At 41.9% G+C, this 27,318-nt stretch overlaps 1 protein-coding gene across 8 annotated transcripts in view; it reads left to right on the forward strand.

Moving 5' to 3' along the window:
* Positions 1–27,318, forward strand: part of LOC147026687 (histone-lysine N-methyltransferase EHMT2-like) — a 189,557-nt gene that overhangs the window by 73,597 nt on the left and 88,642 nt on the right. For all 8 annotated transcript variants that reach the window (XM_085882392.1, XM_085882393.1, XM_085882394.1 and 5 more), the window contains 5 exons: positions 9,379–9,573; positions 15,275–15,355; positions 15,445–15,568; positions 15,829–15,936; positions 21,832–21,980. In XM_085882392.1, the coding sequence (XP_085738518.1) occupies positions 9,379–9,573; positions 15,275–15,355; positions 15,445–15,568; positions 15,829–15,936; positions 21,832–21,980 (657 nt within the window). The remainder of the gene's footprint in view (positions 1–9,378; positions 9,574–15,274; positions 15,356–15,444; positions 15,569–15,828; positions 15,937–21,831; positions 21,981–27,318) is intronic.

Genomic DNA, 27,318 nt, shown 5'->3' on the forward strand with positions numbered 1-27,318 from the left:
AACAGTTCAGATACCTTCTCGACTAAAGTTTTCTGCCGGAGCCACGCTCTTAGTATGTGTTGCCATCCATAATTGTAATTCCTGAAACAAAATACGTGTGAGAAACTATATGTTTACCAGATATATTTATAAAACTCTTTCTAACCAATAACTGACCCATTGACTGACTGACTGACTGACTGACCCACTCAAATAATTTATGGTTACTACTTTATCAGAGGGCTAGAAAGTTGAAATTTAACAAGTTTATGTAACCTGGAGCCATGATTTCAGGGAAAATCACAAAACTGTCTGTAAATGTCCACACCTGAAAACATCCAGAAAAGAAAGTTGGCCATCAGAGCTTCGCTCTCGCTCACGTGACCCAAGACATGAAGGAAAATGGATGTACTGGTTAACCTGTAAATACTAGAAGTAAAATACTCGTTACCATGATCTTGCATGGGCATGATCGCTGCCCGAGGGGAGTTGGTGTTTTCGGGTTTTGTAGCAGTATGATTCAAGAAGTTCCTGTGGGTTTTGTTACCCGGGTGGTCCCTTTGGGTGGGTGCCTGGAATGTCCTATCCCTAAGAGAGGATGATCACCTGTCTCTGCTGTCATCTGAGCTCCAGCGTTTGAACATCAGTATTGCAGCACTCTCTGAGGTTCGGAGACTGGTTAGTGGCGAGGTTATGGTTCGTGGTCACGCTTACAACTGTTCTGGTCGCTCTGATGGTTAGCCATGCCCAAGGAGTTGCTGGAACTGTGTTCAATAAGCTGACTCCAATGATAATTGAGGTAACACCGGTCAACGAGTGTATTATGAGACTAGTGATTCGTCACTCCTTGGGTGTCATGTCCCTGGTCTCTATATGTGCTTCGACTGAGGCAAGTGATCTCACCGTGAAGTATGCATTCTATGCCACGCTCAAGTCTGTGGTTCATTGGTGCCCTTGGCGAGATATTCTTTGAGTCTTGGGGGATTTCAATGCAATTACTGGCACTGATATGGATGGTTATGAGACATGTTTGGGTCCCCATGGGTCTGGAACTGTGAACCAGAATAGCACGAAGTTCCTTGACTTTACAAAAAGTCATGAACTGAGGGTGGCTGGTTCATGATTTCAGCACCCACTGGCTCATCGCTGGACTTGGTCTTCCAAAACTGGCGGTGTGGCAAATGAGATTGACCATGTCCTCCTTGATGGTCGCTGGAGGATGATCCAGAACTTCAGGGTCTAACAGAGTGCTCATTTCCTCACTACTGACCACAGGCTTGTTGTAGCAACTCTGACGTTGCAGCTTAAATCTGGGAGAATGGTACCATCCCAGCCTAGGCTGGATGTTGGCAAGCTCAAGGATGAGAGGGTAGCTGAGGAGTTTGTGAACAAGCTCATTGGGGATTTGAGGGATCTGGGTGTTTTGGGGAATCCCGAAGAGCTGTGGAGTGTCTTCAAGACCACCATCCTGATGTTGCCGGTGGACATCTTGGAACCCACCATCAGGCGAAGAAGAACTTTGTCTTCCAAGGGACACTGGACATCATTGACAAGAGTTGCAGGGCCAGGCTTAATGGCAGAGCTGAGCTGTTCAGGGAGTTGTGGCGTAAAACTGTACGTGCGCAGAGGGTGGACAAGGAGGCCCATGTGCGAGGAATCTATTGAGGGGGTAGAGCATCACCTGTGGTCAAGTGATTATCATCCTGCTTCCAGAGGAACTTGTGCATTGCGTTCCTTCAAGCCCATCCCTCGGTGTGCTGTAGTTAGAGCAAAGTGGTAGGCTCTTGACAGAGGAGTCCGAAATGAAGGCCCTTTGGGCCGGTTACTTTGAGCGGCTGTGCCAGGATGATCCACCAGCTGTTGAGTTGGATGTCAGAGGTGTAACTGTCCTTATTACTGACCCTGTAATCAACTGTGATCCATGTTCGTTTGTGGAAACACAGGCTGTGGGAAACCAGTTTAAAGGGGGGTAAAGCACCTAGGATCTGTAGCACCCATGCTGAACTTCTCAAGACTGGTGGAAATCTTGTACTCATGTCATTGCATGCAGTTCTGTGCTCTGCCTGGAGTACGGGCATCATCCCAACTGACGAGAAGAGGGGCCTTGTTTTCTGAAATAGATTTTGATAATTTCACCAATTTGCTCAACAAAATATCAATACTTTTTCATTCCACATTGCATGAATACTTAAATGCCTTTCTCGCACAGATATGTTCTCAAAACGTTACTGTGTTGTACAGTTTCGGGTGAAAACTAGAAGGGCACTCGGGAGAGCGCATACCTCCGACACGTAACGCGTGATCCACGAGAACATGTCGGGTGCAATACATTTTTGATCTTCACCAAAATTAAATCAATTCTTCCTTGTCACACACACATGTCCACCAAGTTTCGTCGGACTCCTTACACAACCTTTTGAGATATCGTGCTCTATATTGTTTTTGGCTCGATCTCGCAATGGTGAAGAATCACTTTTAAAATTCTAGTCATCGGATCTGGATCTTCACCAAAATCTAACCAGTTCGTCCTTGTCACACATCTAATCTGTCCACAAAATTTTTTCCAGATCCGTCCACCACTTTTTGAGATATCCTGCACACAGACAAACAGACAAATAAACATAAAGGGGTGAAAACATAACCTCCTTCACCTTCGGTGGTGGAGGTAATTATCAGGACAATTAAGAGCCACCGCACAGATACACAACTCACCGATGGATTGAAACGGCAAGTTAGACATCTGCTCACACACGTTAGGAGGTTAAAACAAGTGTTCTCAAAGGCCACAAAATAACATGAAATCAAGTTTGATAAACATCGGAACAATGGTCAAAACATTGTTGATAAAGCATTCAAATAAAATAAGAATTAAAACTTTTTCAGTGGTTGCTAGTGGGTGCAGTAGAGCATGTTGGAAAGCCGTTGGAATGGCAGTTTCTGTATTTGAATAACAGCTGGATTCAGTGGTAAGGAAAATGAAGGTACTGCTTGCCTTGCGCACATCAAGCGAAATGTGAGGTTAAGCAATTAGTTTATGTCCATCCATCCATCCGTCTGTCTGTCTGGAAAGGTCAGTTTATGATCAAAGAAAAACTTATTTAAATTGAATGTTGTATTTTGAAAATGAATCAGAAAGCAAACCTGTCGTTTCGCAGTGCAGCACTTTGTCTCTGAATTCATCCTGATTGCACATGCCCAGAGAGGAGTGAGTTAATTTGTTTACTCTGTCTGCCTGCAGCTCTCGGGACAGCGCATACCTTCACCAGGCTGAACAGTTAGCGTTTTGTATCCCACTGATAGGTCGGATCTGGATGCGGACCCGAACCAAAATCGAATCGGCTTGTTCGTGTCACATACCCAACTCGTCTACCAAATTTTATTATAATCTGTCCACAACTTTTTGAAATATTGTAGTACGTATCCTTTTTGGCCCCATCTCTCAATGGTGAAGAATCACTTGAATATATTAAAAAAAAAAACTCTTGTGTCTGGATTCGGATCCAGATCTTCACCAAAATCGAATCAATTCGTCCTTGTTACACTCCCAACCTGTCCACTAAGTTGCGTCCGAATCCGATCATAACTTTTCGAGATATCCTGCTCACAGACAAACAGCCAGACAGGGACGAAAGCAAAACCGATAAACAAGAAGTTTATCCCTCTGTTGAACTTTATTCAGAGAATTTATGATGCGGACTCGTTGAGGCATTTCCAACACAAGTCTGTTGAATCTCAGGTGGAAATATTTCCAAGGTTGGGAGAAACCATGAAGCTGGAAGTACTGAAAAAAGTGAAAATTCCTTTGGATTATGGTATCCTTAGTGGTGAAATAAGAGTCATATCGGTGACGGAGAACCTTGTCAGTTTCATTCAGTTCTGTCAGCAATCAGAGCAAGTTCAGACCCACTTTCTTTTGTCAGAAAATTGTGAGACTTTCAACCTGCCAATGCAGAAGTTATTTCTGCCCAGATACTAAAAGAGCTCAGAGATGATGACCTGAATGTGTCATGCTTCACAAGTCTAACATCAAACAAAGTATCTGTGATGGGAGGAAAGCAATCAGGAGTTGCAACACAGCTGAAGGAGATTAATTTAATACTGATCAATATCCATTGTTTATGTCTTTATATTAGCATTGTCATGTGCAAATTACGAGTTCACATCTTGCATCAAGATTGCTGAAGTCATGTTTTGTCACCTCTGACAATTATTTGATGCCTCCCCCCAAAAATGATGGTTACTTATCTTAAAATGCAAACTTAGCTTCAGGCCATGAAGATTGTTGGCAATTCCTGAAAGAAAGCCTGGTGGACCAGGAGGCTGACTGAGTCTGGAAGCATCTGTGAAAGTTGTGTGTGAAGATTGAGGCCATGTTGTAGACCCCCAAGGCTCCCCCAGCTGCCCCCCCTCCCACCACTCCCCCCACACACACACATCTTGGAAGATTTACTGGGCAATGTTGGTCAGCTGAGAGAGCAGGCGGAGCAAGACCCTTGTAGAGGCGGTTAACAAACCGAGGTAACCAACCTGTCAATTACTTGAGTGGAACAGGCATTGTGCTTCTGCCTCATCACAGGAGTTTTTTAATAATGTTGAGAGCTTGAGGTTCAACAGAATGCATGAGAGATGCATTGACATCAGCCCATGTGGAAAGTAGTACTTCATCGAGCCACAGACAAAGGCCTTCAGGGATGTGACTTGTTGATTTTTCAATAAACGGCCTTGAATGATAGAGGATCCACCGTCTGCTGCTGGCTTTGAAGACCAGCTCGATTGTGTTCAGCCAAGGAAAGATCCCAGCTGATGAGGAGATTGAACTTTTCTCGTGATTGATTGTGGAAATCGATTATGAAGAACTACTTTTGCTCATGAAGGCTACTGTCGATCTGTGTTGGTGGACAGGTAGAACGATGGATGAAATCACCAGGAAGTTGATCAAGCTAAGCTAACCGTCTATGGGAAGCAAGGAGAAGCTGATGTTTTGGGCGTGAGTTCTTCATCAGAGCAGATGGTTGTGCCGCCGAAGGGTTAATTCCCGAAAAGGTTTCTCCGATCAAGGGTTAATACCCAAAGCTTCAGCTTCTTCTTGCTTCCCATGGCAGCCAGCATACCATAATCAACATCCTGTTGATCTCATCCATTGTGGAAATAGGTGGATCCATTTAACAATCATTTCAGAGCTGCAGAGCGAGATGGTTAGATTTTGCTTGGTTGAAATACATATTCCATTTTTCAGACCATTTATTTGATTTCATGTCACAGAGAGTGACACAACTGCTGGCTGTCTGTCCGTGGAATAAGGTGCTGTTTGGCATAATATGGAGTCACTGCCAAAAAGAAGAGATGGTTTTCCAACATATCGGAGAGGTCCTTTATGTGTATGAGCAATATGACTGTCCAAGACACAGCAAGCGAAATGATGTTTGCCAAGGACACATTTTGTGAAGGAGTTTTTGGGAGGCCTTCATCTGTCAGTGGATTGATTAGGGCTGCTCATGATGCTGATGTGCATTTCAGGTTACTTCCAGGACCACATTTTTAGTGAGTCTTGTATTTACAACACAAAACATTAACAGCAGATACATATACATATACATACATACTAACAGGGTATGCTTACACATTGTAAGCAATAACAAATCGTGCTTCCTATTGTTTTGGGTCGCTCGCATGCATTTATTTTTTGCATTTATATTTTCATTTACGGATGCTTTCTGACGGTTCTGTGATTTTTCCTGGTGTATTGGCTTTAATGTCGGTTGGCACACAAAATTACCGTGCTTCCCAATGTCCCGGGTCGCTCACCTGCATTTATTTTCTCATCAATTTTTAAAATTTATTAATTTTCATTTATTTATATTTTCATTTACGGATGCTTTCCAACGGTTCTTTGATTTTTTTCCCCTGGTGTATCGGCTTCGATGTCCGTTGACACGCAAAATTTCAACAGTCTACGTCACCTGGAAGGTCCCAAATATTAATATTAGTCAGTCAGTCAGTGAATGGTTAGAATGAGTTTTATATATTCGATATATATATATATATATATATATATATATATATATATATATATATATATATATATATATATATATATACAAAGTTATTTTTGACTTCAACAATTGCCAAAAATAATTTTCTTAGAAAATATTTTTTTTTTAATGAAAGTTTTCATGAAACAAGTAAACCATGAGAAATTTTCTTGTGCCGAGAACAATTTCCTCATGGTTTTCTTGTTTCAAGAAAACATTTCTTATTTTTAAAGAAAATATTTTCATATGAAGAATTTTATTTGGGCAGTTTAAAAAACAGAAAGTTTCAGCTTTTCAAAAGATTTCCAACAATATGATGAAAACTTTTTGGTTTGCTCGATGTATGCACACCTCTTTGGGATGGACAACGTGATGTATACATCTTCATTTCAGAATGTAACGAAAAGTTGTAATCCCTCTTCTTGCATTATCATTGCTTGATGACGTTACAAGATTTTTCATCTGATTCATTAAAATACCTTATTTTTGACTGGACTTTCATAAATTATCCCACCATGACAAGGAAAAGATTATGGAGTGGAGGGCACAGAGTGTCATTGAAATTGCTCCATTTTGCACTGAGCAAATATTGCTCGCTTGTAGAATCCACTCGAGGGAGCTGCTGACTCGTGCCATTATGTTTCTCTTCCAAGAAGTCATGGTTGTTTTGTGATTTGATGTACCGAAACAAAAATTGAGAACTGAAATCTGCCTGCATGTTCACAGTACATCTTCTTCTTCTTTCGGCTGCTCCCGTTAGGGGTCGCCACAGCGGATCATCCATTATGATCCGCATAGTGATTTGGCACATGTTTTATGCCGGATGCCTTTCCTGACGCAACCCTGGTCGCCTCTTACGACACAGGGATATGGTATACCTATTTTAACCGGGGTATACACCGGCCCAGTATACTGGTACTCATTTCGCCGACCTCGGAAGGATGACAGGCTGAGTCAACCCCCTGGTGTATTAATTCAGTGGCTCAACGGGGCTAGAACTCAGGACCTCTTGGATCCCAAGCCGCTGCCCTAACCACTGCGCCAACACCAGGCACATGTTCACAGTACATAGAGGTAGTAAATGTCTTCCAGCCTGCTCATTCTCTTATTATGATTTGCAGTTTTAGTTTCAAATGCAGTATTAGAATTTGTTGTTTTGGGTATTAATGTTTGAATTTACTATAAGTAATAAAAACATTTTTAAAAATGCAAAAGGATGTGGGGATTTTACTCCAAAAAGTATGTAAACAACGTAGGGATGGTCACAATAAATGATCATGTGAAACTATCCCTACATGTTTCTTTGAATCATGGTTGTCCCTAGAAAAGACAAAGTTATTTCACAGACACACACACACACACACACACACACACACACACACACACACACACACACACACACACACACACACACACACACACACACACACACACACACACACACACACACACACACACACACACACACACACACACACACACACACACACACACACACACACACACACACACACACAGTCTTTTCTAGGGACAACCATTATTCAAAGAAACATGTAGGGATGATTTCTTGTGACCATCCCTACCTTGTTTACATACTTTTTGAAGTAACATCGCGACATCCTTATGCATTGAAAAAAATGATTTTATTACTTGTTTCTTTACCTTTTTTTAGAAATCGATATTGATGTTCTATTGCTGATTTACAAATGTTACAAACTTTATAGATGTGCTCATATTTTAATGGTACTGCACATACTTTATAGATCACCTAACATTCTAAATAGTACGTATTTTATATAAATATGTGTGGCTTGTTGCTGTCATCGACTTCTTGATAATATTCCACCTTTAACCACACCCATACAGGTCTAATTGGCCCTCGGGCAAATATTTTTGGCGGCCCCACCCCCATCAGGCTGATTGATAGTCGTCGTCCCACCCATCCCTCTGATTCCTTCCTATTCCATTACAAAGGAATGTAGTTTTGCATACTTTTCATGGAATACTTTTATGCTATTAAAATTACGATCATAAAGGATGCTGCACCAAGTAAAACTCTGTCTGATGGTATCAGAGTCATTGTCATTGAGAGAGGCACCTCGGAAATATGCCATCTGAAGATGATTATTGTTATTATTATTATTTATTTTTATGATGAATGAAAAGAAGATTTGCCGGTTTTGACCGATTTTGTTTTTTTTTTGCTTTTGCCATGGTCTGGAGTACTGAAAAGTGATCCCTGCCTAGACATTCAGCTGAACAGACCAGGTAGGATCTCATATGTAGCCTTAGCGACTTTTTAGAGAAGATACTCCAACTTTAGTTTTGTATATAGAGGATTGGACCGACATTTCTTTCCACGTCATCCCCACATAGAGAGTGCTGGTGTACTCTCTGATGAATGGCTTCTCACTTCAAGATCGAAAACTGCTCAACCAACTTCTCTCAAATTTTGGATATGTGCTAATGCTACTCATGGAGCAGGTCATGGGTGAAAAATAAATTTGCCGTTCCCTCCTCCCCCCCCCCCCCCCGAGGATAGGGATACACCACCTAAGTAAGGATATACTGTGTATTCACATTTGTGTCGATTTTTGGGCATCTTTTTAAAAGCCATCACACTTTTTTCTCTCTGCAGTCTTACTTACATCTGGCCTCAAACTGACTTTATATCCCTGATTAGTGTCAGCTGTTTTTGCACCTAAGTCACGGCTTTACTGCTCTTTGGAGAGATCGCCTGACCTGTGAAAGTCACTTCTCCCTCTCAACTAGTCTCTTTAACTTTTTGTACCTGCTGACGATATTGATGTGCTAACTGTCTCTGCTCTGTGTGTGACTGTGTGTGAGTATTGTGATCAACGCATCTGTTATTTGTCTGTTTGTTCGCAGAGTAACTCGACAATATGAGCAGCTAGAATTGCCAAGTTTGGCAGAGCTTCATATTTTACACACAGATGCAATTATCCATTACACACATGCTGGCTGATGGCCACAGTGTGAGTGGATATAGTCCTGTACTAAATTTTATTTTATTTTTTATTTTGACCAACTCCCTGTAAAAAAACAAATGGGAAAATGGTCAAAAAACTTTTGTTGTTGTTTTTGTACTAAATTTAACTTTTTTTGTTGTTAGCTCAAAGTTAAACTCATCCGACATGTTCACAATACGAAGCTCTGTGCCAAATCTGGCGAATGTAGTTGCCCTCATTGTCCAGTTACTCGGCCGACAAACAGAACACACACGGGATCATCACAATGTTCACTCACTCGGCCTATGGCCCCGACCTAAGTGATAATGGAAGAGCAGCTTATGAACCTATTTTCTCTTCGATTTCTCCTTAAAACTCTTGTTGCATTATTTTTGCAGGAGTCAGACCGACTGCATGATGATGAAAGTGACCCTGAATTAACAGACACTGTCAGAAGCAAAATGGACAATAAATCGCTTCTGCTCAAAGGTACTGGGCATGAAGAGAATGGCACCAGCTCCCCCACCTCTGATACGATGGACCAGAACTTTGGAGGTTTTTCTGAAGACAACCGTTTACCCTACATAGATCAGGTATGCATAACATAATTTTTGAGTTCTATCTCTGCCTCCTTATTGAGAGTTAAATCATATATTCCAAATAGTTTCAAGATTCCCTTTTGAAGATAGTTTACAAATGGGAAAGAGATCATGTCGCCATATAATTCACTTTAACACTCGTTTTAAATTTGGCCAGTTTACTTTTACATCACTCGACGGTGATCTACCCAAGGGCAGGTAATTTGCTGCTGAGGCATTCTCATGCCAAGGATTACCTTTGGTAGTTGGCTTTTGCATTCCCACAGATAGTGGGCATGAAGTTGTTATGTGGCAGAGATATAAAGGCTTTTTATGTGCAGTGTTTAAGCCCATGGAGGAACTAGAACACAAAGTGGATTGGGATGTAACAGAACGAAAAGAACAGGAGAAAGAGAAGGGGTTGGCACACCAGCAGAAGGGCTATTCTGTTGTGCCCCCCCCTTTCTCTTTCTCCTGAGGGACAAAATAATGGGAGAATTGGAGAAATAAGGGATGCGGGGAAGAATGAGAGGGGAAAAAAGGGGGGGGGGACACATGGGTTAACAAGATGGGTACAGCTCTCAATCACAAAAGTTGAAGGAAAAACTGGAAACTCGAAAAGAGGTGGGCTTGGAGAAGGTTCATGAGGGTAGAAAAGATCATGTTGTGGATGGGGTATTGTGATGCATTTGGAAGCCTCTTGCACACAGTCAGTCAGCAGTCCCAAAGTTTAGTTATTTCATTAAGTATATGTGTAGAGTTAGAATCCATCCCCTGTGTCTAACGGTAATTTCATGTGTGTGCTGCGAGTTATTTTGCCATTAGTTTTTTTTATATTCCCCAACAACAACATCCTGCTTCGTTCCGCCGCCCAACCAAACCTTCGCGCACCAACTCCATTATCCACGTGTTTTTGGCTGAAGGCGTGGGCACCTCAGATCCTCCATCGCATCAGATTGAGGCTCCGCTCCGAAGAGCGAGCAAAGCCGAGGCGCTCCAGCCAATGGGAAGCCAGAAGGCCAGAAACAACTACAGAGCCTCTTTGGGGGGCGGGCCACCGACACGCCACCCGTCCAATGGGAGGCAGAGTTACCTCAGGACGGATCCCTCCCACCTCACAGGAGGGGTTGAATAATTTATCGGTGCAATCCGTCTGTGCCGTCTCGTCTGGTCTGCTGGCCATCTTCCGTCTCGGTGCTGGCTGGCGTCTGCCGCTTCGTCTTGGTTCCTTGGTGCTTGGTGCGAGGTTGTCTGTGTGGGTTCGAGTCCCACTGTGGTGGTTGGAGCGTCCGATCTTCCCAAGCCATTCCACTAGAATCCCGAGCTCCACAAGGGCAGGTCGGCAAGCCATGCGAACGGGGCCAGGTACCGACCAAACTCTGACCTCCAGCCTGTCTATCCCCTTGGCTGCGAGGGTTGAAATAACGACAATCCGGATCCATTTTTTTTGGTGTGTGTGTGTCTGTGGTGGTGCCGTCCTATAAGTAGAAATTGTATAAGTGTTGATTGCTCATTGTACATTGCATTTTATTCGGAATAAGTCTGCACGGTGTCTTATTATTGTAAATAAATATCTGTTAAATGTTCCAGTTCATTGCCTGTTGTTTCTACCATTGACCCAGCACGGTGTGGGCTTGAGAAATAGTGAGGGCATTTGTGCCGTAAGTTGTTATTTGGACTGGCGTGGCTTTGGTAACTCCCGCTCGGTTACGCCGGATCCGAGTCGGTAACAGCGACTCGGTTCGGATAAAGCGGGCCGAGGGTGTGCCTTCCCGGGTAGTTAGACGGCGTGAGTACTTAGGTAAATTGTAATAGACAAGTGGACCGTCCCTCACGCTGTCGAAATATTGGTGACCACGGTCCTTTAAGCGACCCGTCGACTCCGGAGTTATCCGGGGTGACGACCTTTTAATTCCGGTGTTCGGTGGGAGACAGCCCGACTGCTCCATCTCGCGGTCGTCCTCACCACCGAACCCGGCACCACAACAGTATGACCTGAGGTGGTGGTGAATGAGCTTTCTTGAAGACTGGAGGGAAGAATGCAATTGAAGAGAGTATGGAAGGTGGTGCCACAGATGGGAAAAAAAGAGGAATAAATGAGTGGAAGTGAGCAGTGATTCTGGATTTTGGAAGTTTCATGAGAAGAGGGTTACCAACAGACCGTTTGTGCACTGCAGAAACTTAGGGGGTAGTGGGGGAGGGCAGGGCACAGAGAGGTCAGAGGGTGCAAGACCAGGAAGGATGCAGTGGAAGACAGAGAGACCACCGATCTGTCTGCAATGGGAATGTGATTGGCCCATAGACTCAGCTTTATCGCGTTGGATGCTAATGATTTTGAAGTCCTTCGTTTCCACGACGTCAAGCTGAGCAAAGTGTATGGCAGGGGTGCCAGCCCAAAGGCCATAACAATACTCTAACAAGCCATGGATGAAGGTCTTGGAGGTAGATAACAGTTCAGGCGTGCCAAGGAAAGACTGTATAACGGAGGATGCTCAATCAGCAACTGGCTTTGGAGTCAAGCTCAGTTATGTGGTTTATCCAATAAAGATAATGGCTGATAGTGAGACCCAGAAGTTTATGTGAATGAATGTCTTGAAGAGGATTTTTAAGGAAGTTGATCGGGGGGTTTGCTTGAAATGGAATATGTATGTCTTTTCAGAGTGAGAGTGTGAGATTTTTCAGGATTGAAATACACATTCCAAGTGTTTCACCAGCTCGTGATTTTATCAGGATTTGCTGAGACAGAAGAGGCTGCTGCCGACCTGGCTGAATGATGTGTAATGTTACAGCAGAATGTGGAGTCATCAGCAAAGAGATAAAGAGGATTTTCCAGATTCAGAAAGATCGTTGATGATGATGAAGAGTAGGACTGGACCCAAAACACTGCCTTGGGGCACTCCAGCCTTAACAGGAAGAGGAGATGAGAGAATCTCATTGAGAGCCATGCGTTGGCGACACGAGAGTAGAGGAAGTCAGTAAGCCACGAGTGGAGGTCATTTTAGAATTTCCCTCAAATTTTGGGGAACTTTGGGTCCCTTCGACATCAAAATATTGGCGTCACTTTCTCTCACCACATTCAGCAGGGCATTTCCTAAAGAGGATTTTCCTCCTCCCCATGGATACCAACCCATGGGGATAGCATTTGCTCATAACTTTTTAAATGCTGAACCTCAAGCAAGGAAGCATACACATACCATTTCAAAGTCTTTGGGATAACTCTCATGCACGTGTGTGTGTGTAACACACACAAACACACACACACACACACACACACACACACACACACAAACACACACACACACACACACACACACACACACACACACACACACACACACACACACACATCGCCAAAAGTATGTGAACACCTGCTCGACCGACATGTCATTCCAAAATCATGGGCATTAACATGGAGTTGGTCCCCCTCCCCCCCCCCCCACCTTGCTGCTATAACAGCCTTCGCTCTTCTGGGAAGGCTTTCCACTCAATGTTGGAACATGGCTGCGGAGATTTGCTTCCATTCGGCCGCAAGGGCATGAGTGAGGTCAGGCACTGATGTTGGGTAATTAGGTCTGGCTCGCAGTCAGTCGGCATTCCAATTTATTCCAAAGGTGTTTGATGGGGTTGGGGTCATGGCTCTGTGCAGGCCAGTCAAGTTCTTCCACATCGATCTTGACAAACCATTTCTGCATGGACCTCGCTTTGTGCACGGGGGCATTGTCATGCTGAAACAGGAAAGGGCCTTCCCCAAACTGTTTCCACAAAGTTGGAAGCACAGAATCATCTAGAATGTCATTGTATACTGTTGCGTTAAGATTTCCCTTCACTGGAACTTATGGGCCTAGCCCGAACCATGAAAAACAGCTGCAGACTATTATCCCTCCTCCACCACACTTTACAGTTGGCACTGTGCATTCAGGCAGAAAGCGTTCTGGCATCCGCAAAACCCAGATTCATCCGTCGGACGGCTAGATGGTGAAGCTTGATTCATCATTCCAGAGAACGAGTTTCCACTGCTCCAGAGTCCAATGGCGGTGAGCTTGACACCACTACATCTGACGATTGGCATCGCCCATGGTGATCTTCGGCTTGTGTGCGGCTGCTCGGCCATGGAAATCCATTTCATGAAGCTCGCGACGAACATTGCTTGTGCTGACGTTGCTTCCAGAGTCAGTTTGGAACTCGGTAGTGAGTGTTGCAACCGATGACAGACTATTTTCCCACGCTATGCGCTTCAGCACTCGGCAGTGCCTTTCTGTGAGCTTGCGTGGCCTACCACTTTGCGGCTAAGCTGTTGCTCCTAGACATTTCCACTTCACAATAACAGCACTTACAGTTGATCTTGGCACCTCTTGCAGGGCAGAAATTTGACGAACTGACTTGTTGGAAAGGTGGCATCCTATGACGTTGCCACATTGAAAGTCACTGAGCTCTTCTGTACAGCCCATTCCACTTCCAATGATTGTCAATGGATATTGCATGGCCGTGTGCTTCATTTTATATGCCTGTCAGCAATGTCTGTGGCTGAGATAGCCAAATCCACGAATTCGATGGGGTGTCCGCATACTTTTGGCCATGTTGTGTGATTACATATATTTTTATATTTATATATATGTATATATATATATATATATATATATATATATATATATATATATATATGATGTATATATTATGTATATATAATTAATTCTTTATATCACATATATATATATATATATATATATATATATATATATATATATATATATATATATATGTATGTTTAAAATTGGGGCGGTTGGGATTATACATTTTTAAAGAAGAAGAAGGCGCTTCCAACCAAAAGTAAAAACTCGATTGACTCCGCTAATTTGACCAAAAAGGTGAGAGCAGACCCAGTCTCAGGGCAATATTTCGCCGGCTTCACAGCCGACTTCATGAGGTCCAATAGACCCCGGACCTCGGCATATGTCCGGTTTTTATTTCGATAAGACCACTCATTTCCGGTCACCTGCTGGTGCCCGAGGTCAAATGGAGGAGTGCTTGTTTTTTGAAATTTTGTTTTGCAAAATCAAAAACAACCATCAGATCACATCATTGAAGGGGTGCTCTGCTACTGGTTTTTGTTTTTATTTACATGTGATCTGGTGTTGTATGTGTGTGGGTGAGCACGTGTGTGCGCTTGCTGTTTTTGTGTTTGTGTTTTCGGGACACGAACATGGCCGTTTCGTGTCCGGGTTGGGTATGTTGAGGTGTTGGTTGTGCAAGTGTTGATGTTCTCATTGGGATTTGTGCACATGTGGATGTGTTGTTTGGGATTGGGTGTTTGTTGCTCACCTTATCCAGCCGTTTGCACCATCCAGTTTTCGCCATTTGCATTAGAGGTGTGTATTGTGTGGGTATGTCCACCGTTGATATGATCAGCTGAATTGGGTTTATTCAGGCTTTATGGATCTATACTATCACATAATTCTATCTTTAGATTATATTTATGTTTGGAGTCAGCAAGTCGATGATCAAAATATGTATGCAGAAAACGCCACAGTGTGCTCTGCAGTTGTATTTGTGTTTGTTTTCCTGCAATAATGGCAGGCTTTAAGTGTAACTCATAGCAATGTGACTTCATGACAACCCAGCTATAATAAGAAAAGAGTATCAGTTTTGATTGATATTTGACCATAATTTACACTCTTGAGTTGTTTTATTCTTTAATCTTAGAGAGTATGCTGTGCAGGTCAGGAGTTTGGATGGAGAGGAGAAATACGAGTCAGCAGAAGAGGAGGATGGAGAGGAGTCTGATGGCAATTCAGACATGGTGGGTGTTCTTGTTTAAAAAAATATCTCAGTGTCTGATTGTGCAGCTACATAATGTTTGAGCATTTAGTCTCTGTTACGTGTTTACAGAGCTCAGAATCAAGTGGGAAAAGGAAGAAAGGTATTGGAAAGTCTAAGCTTAGTAGCTCATGGCTTAAAGCAAATCCCAAAAGGAGTAAGATGGAGAAGCAGAAGTATGCACTTCGGAATCAAGGTTTGTGGAATCCCGGAAAATGCATCAGTCGACAGATTGTTTATGTGTTCTTGCTGTCAGGTATGACGACACCAAGTTGATGTTTTCAATCATATGTCTTTGAGATGTAATGTACCCGGTGGTTATTGACATACCTTAACTGGTTAATGCCCTGCCATGGTAAAAGAAGCAGTCTGTACCCTTATTGGATATTTAAAAATTTAATCTGTATTTGGTTTGCATCTTCTATGCCTTGTATTCACTCACACCTTGTTCCCCAGGAATCCCCCTCGATGATCAGGCAGATGGAATTGGAGAGACAAACGAGTGCACAGATGGGGTGCTGAGAAACACTTATCTTCCTGATCACAACCTGCTTACCCCAACAGGTTAGCATTAGAATACATAAACTCGGCTCATTGGTGATAATCCTTCAGGTGATTCTCTTGATGATTAATCTTGTTATCAAAATAAAACAGCTCACTGAAAACAGAAAACATGCAATGACTGAAATTAGTGAGCTAACACCATCTGGTCTGATGAATCGAAGTTTTAACGTTTTGAATCTAAGAGATGACAGTTCGTACACTGAAGATCTGGAGAACATTACGGCATGCAATGCTTGCAGCCTACTGTTAAACACGGGGGAGGTTCTGTTACTGTCTGGGGTTGTATCTCTGCTTTTGGTGTGGGAAAACTTGTTAAAACTCATGGGACGATAACAAAAGAGAGGTACAAGCAGATACTGCAGCACCATGCAGTTCCTTGTGGAAATCGTTTAATCGGAAGAGGATTCATTTTCCAACAACATAATGATCCAAAACCCACTTTGAATATCGCAAATCAGAATTTGGAGAACAAGGTTACAGCTGGTATGCTCCAAGTATTAGATGGCCACCCCAGAGTCTTGACATGAGTCACATCGAGACCATATGGGATTACCTGGCAACAGAGAAGAACAAGAGGAACCGAGTTAACCTTACAGAACTGTGGAATGTACTACAGGATATTTGGCACAATATTCCTGGAAAAGTGCTTCAGTTACCCCCATGAAAAATTACCCCCGTGCGGGAGTGATGCTCATCTCTGCGAGAAAATATATAGCCTCCTGAAGGTAGGGCAGTTTTTGCAAACTTTGAAGTCACGTGACGCGAAAACGAAAGCGAATATCGAAAATCCGGCCCGACAAAATTTAGATATTGTCCCATAGATTTATATGCCACAATCAAATTCAAGATCGCTTGAGAAATGTAGGAGGAGATAGATTTTGAAAATCGTCATTTTCGCATGAAAATCGTCATTTTTGCATTTTTTGCCAACTTTGAAGTCACGTGACATGAAAACGAAAGCTAATATCGAAAATCTGGCCCGAGCAAATTTAGATATTGTCCCATAGATTCATATGCCACAATAAAATTCAAGATTGCTTGAGAAATGTAGGAGGAGATCGATTTTGAAAATCGTCATTTTCGCACTTTTTGCCAACTTTGAAGTCAAGTAACACGAAAACGAAAGCGAATATCGAAAATCCGGCCTGACCAAATTTAGATATTGTCCCATAGATTCATATGCCGCAATCAAATTAAAGATCGCTTGAGAAATGGCGGAGGAGATAGATTTTGAAAATCGTCATTTTCGCATGAAAATCGTCATTTTCGCATTTTTTGCGAAATTTGAAGTCACGTGACACGAAAACGAAAGCGAATATTGAAAATCCGGCCTGATCAAAATTTAGATATTGTCCCATAGATTCATATGCCACAATCAAATTCAAGATCGCTTGAGAAATGGCGGAGAAGATAGAATTTCAAAATCGTCATTTTCGCAACGGACGGACGGACGGACGGATCGAAGGACATCTACACCCATATTATTAGATCATGCTCAAAGAGATGACCTAACTAGCATATAATTTTGTGTGCTCCTTCCACATCCTTCTAAACTCTAAAGGGTTCCTGCTTTGGTAGAATAAAAATAATATTTTCCGTTCGAACCCCTGCACGAAGAAACCATGAGTGCTCCTTCCTCTTCAAACTCGGAAAGAAGGAAATGAAACGATTTGGAAAGTGGAAAAATAAAAAGATTCAGAAAGGGGCGAACACAAACAAATGAATTATTGTTCAAAGTAATTATTGTTTCGCGTGGCGGAAGGGGGATATTGTTGTCACCTGGGTCGTCCGTCCGTCCGGCTGGTTGGGCGTCAACATTTATAGCTGTGAGTGCGATAACTCATAAACTGTTTGCCATATCGATTTGAAATTTGGGTCACACATGTACCACCTGAAAAGGAAGAACCCTATTGATTTTGGGCGTGGCCGGATCCAAGATGGCCGACTGGGGCGGTCGTCCGTCTGTCCATCCGTCCGGCTGGCTGGCTGGGCGTCAACATTTATAGCTGTGAGTGCGATAACTCATAAACTGTTTGCCATATCGATTTGAAATTTGGGTCACACATGTACTACCTGAAAAGGAAGAACCCTATTGATTTTGGGTGTGGCCAGATCCAAGATGGCCGACTGGGTGGCCATCTTGAAAAAAATGTTTTTTCGCCATATCGATTTGAAATTTGGGTCACACATGCACCACCTGAAAAGGAAGAACCCTATTGATTTTGGGCATGGCCGGATCCAAGATGGCCGTCTGGGGCGGCCATCTTGAAAAAAATGTTTTTTGTAATCAATGGAAAAACGCTTATCTGATTTCAATTATTTTTCAATGGCGGGGGATTCCCCATCTCTGATGGCTATATTTATTATCCTACGACAGCAGAAACCCCTTTAGGATGTAACATGAATGAAGGACACTGCTCCTTTTATATGTAGATTTGGGGAAATATTCCCCGAGGATACGATCACTGGTGAAAACAAAATCTTGGTCATAAAATGCATCACACAGGTCTTTGCGTGCAACTTTGAATAAACTATTTTTATGGTGAAAAATCGTCGAGCTACAGATAAGATTGCCAAAAATAATTGTCAAAAAAATCCAAAAGAAAAGCCCTGTTGTATTTGTCAACGTACATACTGCCACGTCAGCTTACTTCCTTTAAGGTGAGCATACATCAACATATTATATGCCTGGTTTTGGCTTAATGGCTAGGGTGGTGGCTTTGGATCCGAGGATCCTGAGTTCAAATCCCGCTCATACCAGATGGGCTTAACATGGCCTGTCATCCTTCTGAGGTCGGCAAAATGAATGCCAGCTTGCCGGTATACTGTGTCGGAGTGTCGACCCATCCAGGATTGTGCCCAATAGCCAAGGAGACTGCTCTGCACAGAGTATGGTCCCAATGGAATGGAATACATCAACATTGTAATCAAAATTAATTTAGTTTGAAGTGCCATGTCCTATGGATTGTGGCACTTTAAACGATGAATCGTGCCACATCCAGTTTCCACATTTTTCCTACCTTTCATTTATGATTTTATTTTTATTTTATTTTTAATAATTCCCCACATTTCTGTGTCACCCTGATGGCAAAATACACCATCCAGGGGTGCCCGTGGATGGTTTCAGATGCAGAGGCTTGAGGAAAATTGTATTTTTTCCATTGCAATTGCACAAATAAATGCTTCTTTTTCTATTGATAACAGAAACAGCATTTAGTTTTGTTTTGTTTTTTTAAAAAAAACGGAAAGGGCACTTTTTTGAAATCAAAAATCACTGGCTCTGCAAATGTCTCATCAGTGTGTGCTGATTTGGCCCAATGCTTACATGGTCGAAACGGCAAGCCAAATTTATTGGCATCACAATTTCTATTATAATACCAAGCTTGCACACTAAAAACTCGGCTCGCCGAAACACGATCCCTATGAAATTGCTGTGGCACTTAGCGGACATGCCGGCAATGTTTGGGAAGTCTTGGCGTTCCACAGTACCACTTGCATTTTGCACAATGCGTATTTTTGTCATTCCCCGTGTACGGTCTGTCGTCTGCTACCAGCTATGTTGTACTGCTATCCCGTGCATGTGCACAGGTATCGCTAGTTTATTTTATAAATTGCATTTTCAGTTGTTGCTGACTCGTTTTTGCAATGTTATGCTTGAAATGGTGCTGAAAAGCACTACTGAGTAGGCCTCTTCATACCAAGCTGCACTTTTAAAGTCATGCTGAGCTCTTGATTGTAAGAGGTCATGATTTCATCATGTGATGTGGAAAGAGAGCGAAAAAACAAGTATGAATGAGAAACACATGAAGAATCAAGTGCTAAAGTCTATAGTATAAATCAATGAAATGTTATTGAAATAGGAATCCTTGTTAAAGTTATCATGGAGTATGGCAGTATGTCATACAGACAGAGGGATGGCATTGAAAACTAGAATGGCACTCGGTAGAGCGTATACTTCTTCCAAGCTGAACAGTTTACGTTTTGTATCCCACTGAAAGGTCACATCTGGATCCGGACCTGAACCAAAATCGAATTGGCTTGTTCTTGTCACATAACCAACTCATCCACCGAATTTTGTCATAACACGTCCACAACTATCAATGGTGAAGAATCACTTAAAAAATGATCGTATCCGGATCTTCATCAAAATCGAAGCAATTCTTCCGTGTCACACCCCCAACCTGTCCACCAAGTTCCATCGAAATCCATCTACAACATTTTGAGATATTGTGCTATATATCGTTTTTGGCCTCATCCCATCTCTCAATGGTGAAGAATTCCTCAATAAATTCTCGAGTCTGGATCCAGATCTGGAACTTCACCAACTTAATCAATTTGTCCGTTTGACTGACCCAACCTGTCCACCGAGTTACGTCAGAATCTGTCCACAACTTTTGAGATATCCTGCTCACAGACAGAGACAGATAGGGGTGAAAGCAGAGGTAATAATGGCCACCGTATCAAATGCGTACAAAATGATACTCTGAAACATCGACTATTAGTCATGTCATAAGCCTTTAAAAGCCATGCCTTTTATTCTCAAGCATTTTTATAACCACCAAGATGCCAGAATACATCGCAAAAGTACCAAATCGAGAGATTGCAAAATTTCCAAATTGTACTCCTTTCGTTTTTTCTTTTTTCGTTTTTCTTTCTTTCTTTCGCCAGGTGAGCACAATAATGACTGAAGTGATTGCAATGAATCTAATGTGAAGAAGCGACATTGTCTCTGTGGTACTGCACTCATACCATAGCGTTTTTAAAGAAATCAAACTTTTTGGCAATCAGCAGTCATTCTCATAGCCGTTGCACACCATTTACGCACGTGCCGATTGGGAAACTTTGCCGTAATAATCTCTGCTGTAATTTGTTGTGACGTCTGCCGTGGATTTCAAGGTAACTGCAGTATGTGTGATTTACAAAAGAGAAGGGCCCAGAATAATCAGAACTAGAATTCTCTCCACCCACCCTTCCCCTGCCAAAAACAACAAAAAGAAATCGCAAAATATACATTTTCTTTAAAAAATGAAAAAATGTCAGAATGGAATCCCCCATAAAACAACCAAACAAGGTAGGAATGATACCACAATCCTTTTACAGATTCCCATCATGAAATATTTTGACATTTTGTCACAGGTTATTGTGTGGCAATGGTCATCATTTTTTGAAGATGTCTATTTGAGAGGGAGTTGTAGATTAGTAGTGCTGGTTGTTGTAATTGTGTATTGTATTTGGTGTGGGATTGAGATGGTAAAATGTCAAAGGATGTCGTATTGGCAATCTGCATAAGGGTTGTGGCGTCATTCCCATCTTGTTTGGTTGTTTTTTTGGGGATTCCATCCCAACTTTTTTTTCATGAAAAAAAATTGTTTTTTTGTGATTTGTTTAACTATGTCATTCAGTGTATTTGGAAAACTTCATATTTAATGTTGAATGCTGCTGTACGTCCAATAATTGTCAAAGAATGCTCTTGAAAATAAAGATTCGATAATCATTGATGTAATGAGAGAGAGAGAGAGAGAGAGAGAGAGAGAGAGAGAGAGAGAGAGAGAGAGAGAGAAAGAGAGAGAGAGAGAGAGAGAGAGAGAGAGAGAGAGAGAGAGAGAGAGAGAGAGAGAGAGAGAGAGAGAGAGAGAGAGAGAGAGAGAGAGAGAGAGAGAGAGAGAGAGAGAGAGAGAGAGAGAGAGAGAGAGAGAGAGAGAGAGAGAGAGAGAGAGAGAGAGAGAGAGAGAGAGAGAGAGAGAGAGAGAGAGAGAGAGAGAGAGAGAGAGAGAGAGAGAGAGAGAGAGAGAGAGAGAGAGAGAGAGAGAGAGAGAGAGAGAGAGAGAGAGAGAGAGAGAGAAAAAGAGAAATGTGCTGCTAGTATAGGGCATAAAATCAGATTTCCTTCTGCAGAGTCACACAACAATCGTCTGGTACCTGACTTAGAGGATGGACTTCAGGAACTGCCACTGTGCAGCTGCCGCATGGAGGCACCCAAGAACCGCGAGATCACCAAGTTGTCGAATGGAAAGTGCATGGCGACAGAAAGTATCAATGGCCAGGTACCTTTTTCATTCTGGGTGGTTAGTTGTTCTCGCTTGGGCGAAACTGTTTACTTGTGGCTTTTCCACTTTAGATAAATATTTGAGATGGGTTGGTTTTGAAATCACTTTTGGACTACGAACTTAAAAAATAGAAACCTCAAAGTGTGAAACCGATGATAGCATAGTAACCAGCTGCCTGATGGCCCCAGTCTGCCTATCCTCATATCTTCCCCTTCCTTATTGTCCTTAATCCACTCATCATGCTAATTATATGCAGAGACTGTGAACTACACTTACCTTTGCTGTGCTTTTAAAACTTTTCTCTTTTATTATTATCAGTATTTTATTTCTAGTGATCTAAGGCCTGTAGTGGAGCTTGTACATAAATCGCATAATGGACAAATATATCAGTCTGCATCAGTATACTTTAACATGACTTATGAGGGCATTAGTAGACAATGGACAAACACATTTGGTATGTGGGTTTTGAACTTGGGTTCCCTGCACCATGACTGCATCATGAATCAGGGGTTAAGATTGGAAATCCTTGGTCCTTACTTATTTTCTAACTTCATCCTTCCATATTAATTAAATTTTTTTATCCAATTTGCTTCATTTTGCCTTTGCCAGTAAAAGTTTTTGTGGTTTTAGCACCTTTTCATTCATTCATGGTAGTCATCAGCTTTATTGATGTTCCTTCACAAGTTTAGTATCAAACTATTTTTGTATCACGAAAGAGTAATGAGTGCAGAAACTGTACTGTCCAGGCTTGGTGTTGCTGTAAACTTGTGAAAATACATGTAACTATTACACATGCAAACTCTTTTGAATTCTGGCCCTACTAATGCCTTGTAGATTGAGACTCATGGAATAACTAGTTATCAAATGGGAGAGGTCAATGCACCAGAGGAAAGTGGAGGAGAACAGGTATACTGTGGACATCCAAAGCTGTAGATGACAAAATACTTTGTAACCAATGACAACAGCAAAGATTATTATGGGTGACGAGATGGGACAACATGCAACTTTTGTCATTATGGAATAGAAAAAAAAGGACTCAACTTGACAGACTTGGAGGAGGCAATTGCATTTCTGTCTTTTAGAAAGCAATGTGCAACACAGCGTTGGGGAAAGGTTATTGTGTATGCTGGCAAAGAGAAATTAGTGTGGGGGGGGGGGGTGTTGAGGATCTCTGTTTCATTGTGGTGGCCTTCCCACCCATTTTTTGAAATGTGACGCTTGTTTTATAATGGGTGCATGAACTCCAGCAAATAAAAATGGAGATGTTAATGGATTCAGAATCAATCAAATACTGTATTGTTTTGAAGGATTCTGCTGATGACCCTGCTGGGATAAGACTTGTTCCTTGTACTTGATTCCTTGTAAAGACCTGAAAGGATGCGATCAGTAGATATTCAGTTGTTGGGGTTAATGGAAGGGGATACTTTTGACAGGACTAAGTGGCCATCAGCCGACCAACCCCCTAAATTGGAAAATTATTGTTAAACTAGTAGTAGTAGTAGTAGTAGTAGGAGTAGTAGTAGTTATTTCCCAGTGAAGTTCTTTTCTTTATACAGTGTTTTCGGGCATTTTAATTAAAATTACAAGGATAAATAAATTCCAATTTTTTGGTTTTGCCCCTTTTTACATAAATGTTCAATTTTCTTTTCTCTTCATTATTATTGTCAATCCTATTCTCATTTTTCCTCCTTCTTTTCTTTCTTTTCCTCCTCTTCCCTCTTCTCCTTATTCTTTTCTGCTTCCTTCTCCTCCTCCTGCTCCTCTTTCTCCTTCTCCTCCCCCCACCCCCGCCCGCTTTGTCCAAAAAGTGCAATGATGCTCCTGTTCTTCCTTTTCCTCTTCTTCTGCCTCATCCTCCATTAAATCCTGCTCCAACTCAATTCCTCCTCCTTCATGTTCACCAACTTTCCTCCTTCCTCTCCTTCTCCTCAGTTCTCCTCAATTCTCCCTCTCGTTCAGTTCTCTTCCTAATTATGCTCCTTAATTATTATTATTTTTTGATGACTATAAAAAAGAGCCAAGTTAATGATAATCGGTATTTGTATAATATGACATTGTTATTTTTATGTTCATTTTCATTTATTGTTATTATTATTACGAGTGGGGGCCCGTAGGTGCGGGCCCGCAGGTCAGTGCCAGTATGTGCAGCCCTCTCTCGCCCCTCTCTCTCGCCCCCCCTCTCACGCCCCCCCCACTCTCATCCCCCCTCTCTCGCCCCAATCTCGCTCACCCCCTCTCTTGCCCCCCTCTATCCCCCTAGCCTCGCCCTTCCTCTCTCCCCCCTCCTCTCTCTCTCGCCCCTCTCTCTCGCACCCACTCTCATCCCCCCTCTCCCGTCCTCCTCTCTCGCAGATATTGGTCGACAAATAAATGGCCGTAACTTGGGAACCGCTCGTCCGATTAAGATCAAACCTCAAAAACGCACATCCGCGGGTCCCCAGCAATATTCCTGGCAAGTTTCAATCAGATCGGACCGTCAATCGTGCAAAAAAACAAGTAAATAAATAAACAAACATTAATTGTGACATCATTCGTGATGTCATCGCACCATGTCTTGTCATTGGTCGACAGATAAATGGCCGGAACTTGGAAACCGCTTATCCGATTAATATCAAACCTTGAAAAGTCACACCCGCGGGTCCCCAGCAATATTCCTGGCAAGTTTCAATCAGATCGGACCGTCAAGCGTGCAAAAAGTAAATAAATAAATAAATAAATAAACATTAATTGTGATGTCATTCGTGATGTCATAGCACTGTCTTGTCATTGGTTGACAGATAAATGGCCGTAACTTGGGAACCGCTCGTCCAATTGACATCAAACCTCGAAAAGGCACATCTGCGGGGCCCCGGCAATATTCCTGGCAAGTTTCAATCAGATCGGACCGGCGGCCGTCGAGAAACGGCGGTCGCAGACAAACAGACACACACACACACACACACACACACACACACACACACACACACACACACACACACACACACACACACACATACACACACACACACATTGCTGGAATTATCGATAGATTATTATTATTATTATTATTATTATTATGTTCTTATTATATGTTATTATTTTGTCAGCAATAAGAGATAGGGCTATACTGATCTCCTCAATCCCCAGCTCCCACCCAGCCCGACTCCATTTAATTCAATGCAAAGATGCAGGACAAGTTCATCCGATATGTATTCATATTACATATTAAATATAACTTTCCCCTTGTTTGAATATCATATTTTTCGAAGGCCAAACTGCTTTTTCCGATACATACAAAATGTTGGTGGTATTATAAGTCAATGTGCTGTCCTGATATTGCATGCAGGTCAAATACATTGAGACATATAATTGCAGTTTTGCATGGATTACACTGATTTGATGAGACGAAAGACAAAACAAAGTGTTTGGGATTTGAATGTCGGATGTATGAAATGTTGTTGAAACCAGCAAAACCAACATCATGAAATACATGCTAAGATGGGATGACCAAACAAGCTAACCTACCCTCCATCCATAGGGAGAACTACTTGTACAAAACAAATACAGTTGACTTGCCAATATGAATAGATGTATGTTGTGGGGATCATATCGATGAGTAAAAATTTGAATTAGTGAGAATTTATGTTTGGTTTCCTCTGGCTCAAGAAATTGAGTGTAGCTTAGTCTGAAAAATAATCACGTCATTCTACTAAATCCATAGGAATCTGACCATTTCAACTAATAGGACCTTTAAAATGCAATACAAAGCCATCATGAATATTTTTATACAGGACAACAATGGGAGCATCCACGTAAGGGTTGCTTCACAAGCACAAAACACATCAAGGACAATACAGTACACTACGAAATGCAGTTTTCCTTTCTAGCACTTCACACACTCAGTTCATTGTGATTGTGCTTCACACATATCTGTCTGGCCCACATTGGACCACGTTCAGCGAAGTGTAGAACACGAGTGACTGCTGAAAGGAACAGTGAAAAACCTCTGACCTCTTGACCCAGATTTACATTATATGTTTTTTCAGGTTCCATTACACTGCAATTTACAACTAGAAAGCATCTTAAAATGCGAAGCCCGTCCACATCTGCTTTGTACTTGAGCTAAACTTGATGAAAACAAGACCTAAAAAAAAAACATTGTAAAATTTATTAATTAGATTACTCCATATTCTCATAAATAACGGTTTTGTTGAAAATTTGATGTCAAAAGCTCGAATTGTAAAAACTTTATGGCTTTGGCAGATACACTTCAGTTCAATGGTAAATAAAATAAAAAAAACATGAAGCGATTATAAAACCTGGCTGTCTCTTGCTGACGCACTGTGGATTGGCTAATAAGGCCTATTTATACTCACTAACTTTGCCCTTTGACATTTTGACCCAATTATGAATTAGTCTTTGCTGTATTCTCAAAGTTAGGGTTTGTTGAAAATTTTATGAGGAAAGCTCAAATGGTGAAACAGTTGTGCCCTGGATGGACACACGCGTGCACACACACACACACACACACACACACACACACACACACACACACACACACACACACACACACACACACACACACACACACACACACACACACACACACACACACACACACACACACACACACACACACACACACACACACACACACACACACAATCCTGTTTCCCACTGTGCGGGTGCATGGCTAATGGTGCGTAAAGGGACAGCACAATGTGAGTTATAAAATAAATAAGGCAAATGTGTAATACAAGGATATACTTTTAGTGGCAGAGTTTTTGAAGATTATGATTTAGTAATTCTTTTTTGAAGAATAAGAAACAATGCGGTGATTTCAATAAAAAGTTTCACAAATTGCAAAACAACGTCGTGGATACATTCATAAAGCATTCCCGATCTGTGTCAAACATAATATTGCAATCACGTAAAACCTAATGAAAACTTAGGGGTTGTCTCTGTTAATTATGCATGGGGATTGGGGCAAGTGGGCCGAAAATGGGAAAATTAAATTGAAAAAAGAAAGAATGATTGAAAGGATGAATAAGAATAGGTTGAGTGTGGGAAGAGTGGGGAGAGAAGGGAAAGAAGCCCAGGGAGGAGATGAGTCAGGAAAAGGAAGGGACATGTGTTGAGCTTGTGTGAGGAAAGTTAGAGTTCTACTTTATTTAATAATAAATGTGTGTATGTGTCCTCCATAACTCCAAAACAATGAAACCTAGTGGCTCGAACCTTTGCATGCAGACTAATCGAAATCCAAGGGAGTGCACAAATGAAAACTGGGTATTTGGGTAAGTTTAAACACCCCTTTTGAAGATAATTAACGGGGTGTTCATCATGAAATTAAAAAAAA

This window comes from Eptatretus burgeri, chromosome 5 (assembly GCF_056783735.1).
Source record: "Eptatretus burgeri isolate ZD-2024b chromosome 5, Ebu_testis_v1, whole genome shotgun sequence".
Classification (NCBI taxonomy): domain Eukaryota; kingdom Metazoa; phylum Chordata; class Myxini; order Myxiniformes; family Myxinidae; genus Eptatretus; species Eptatretus burgeri.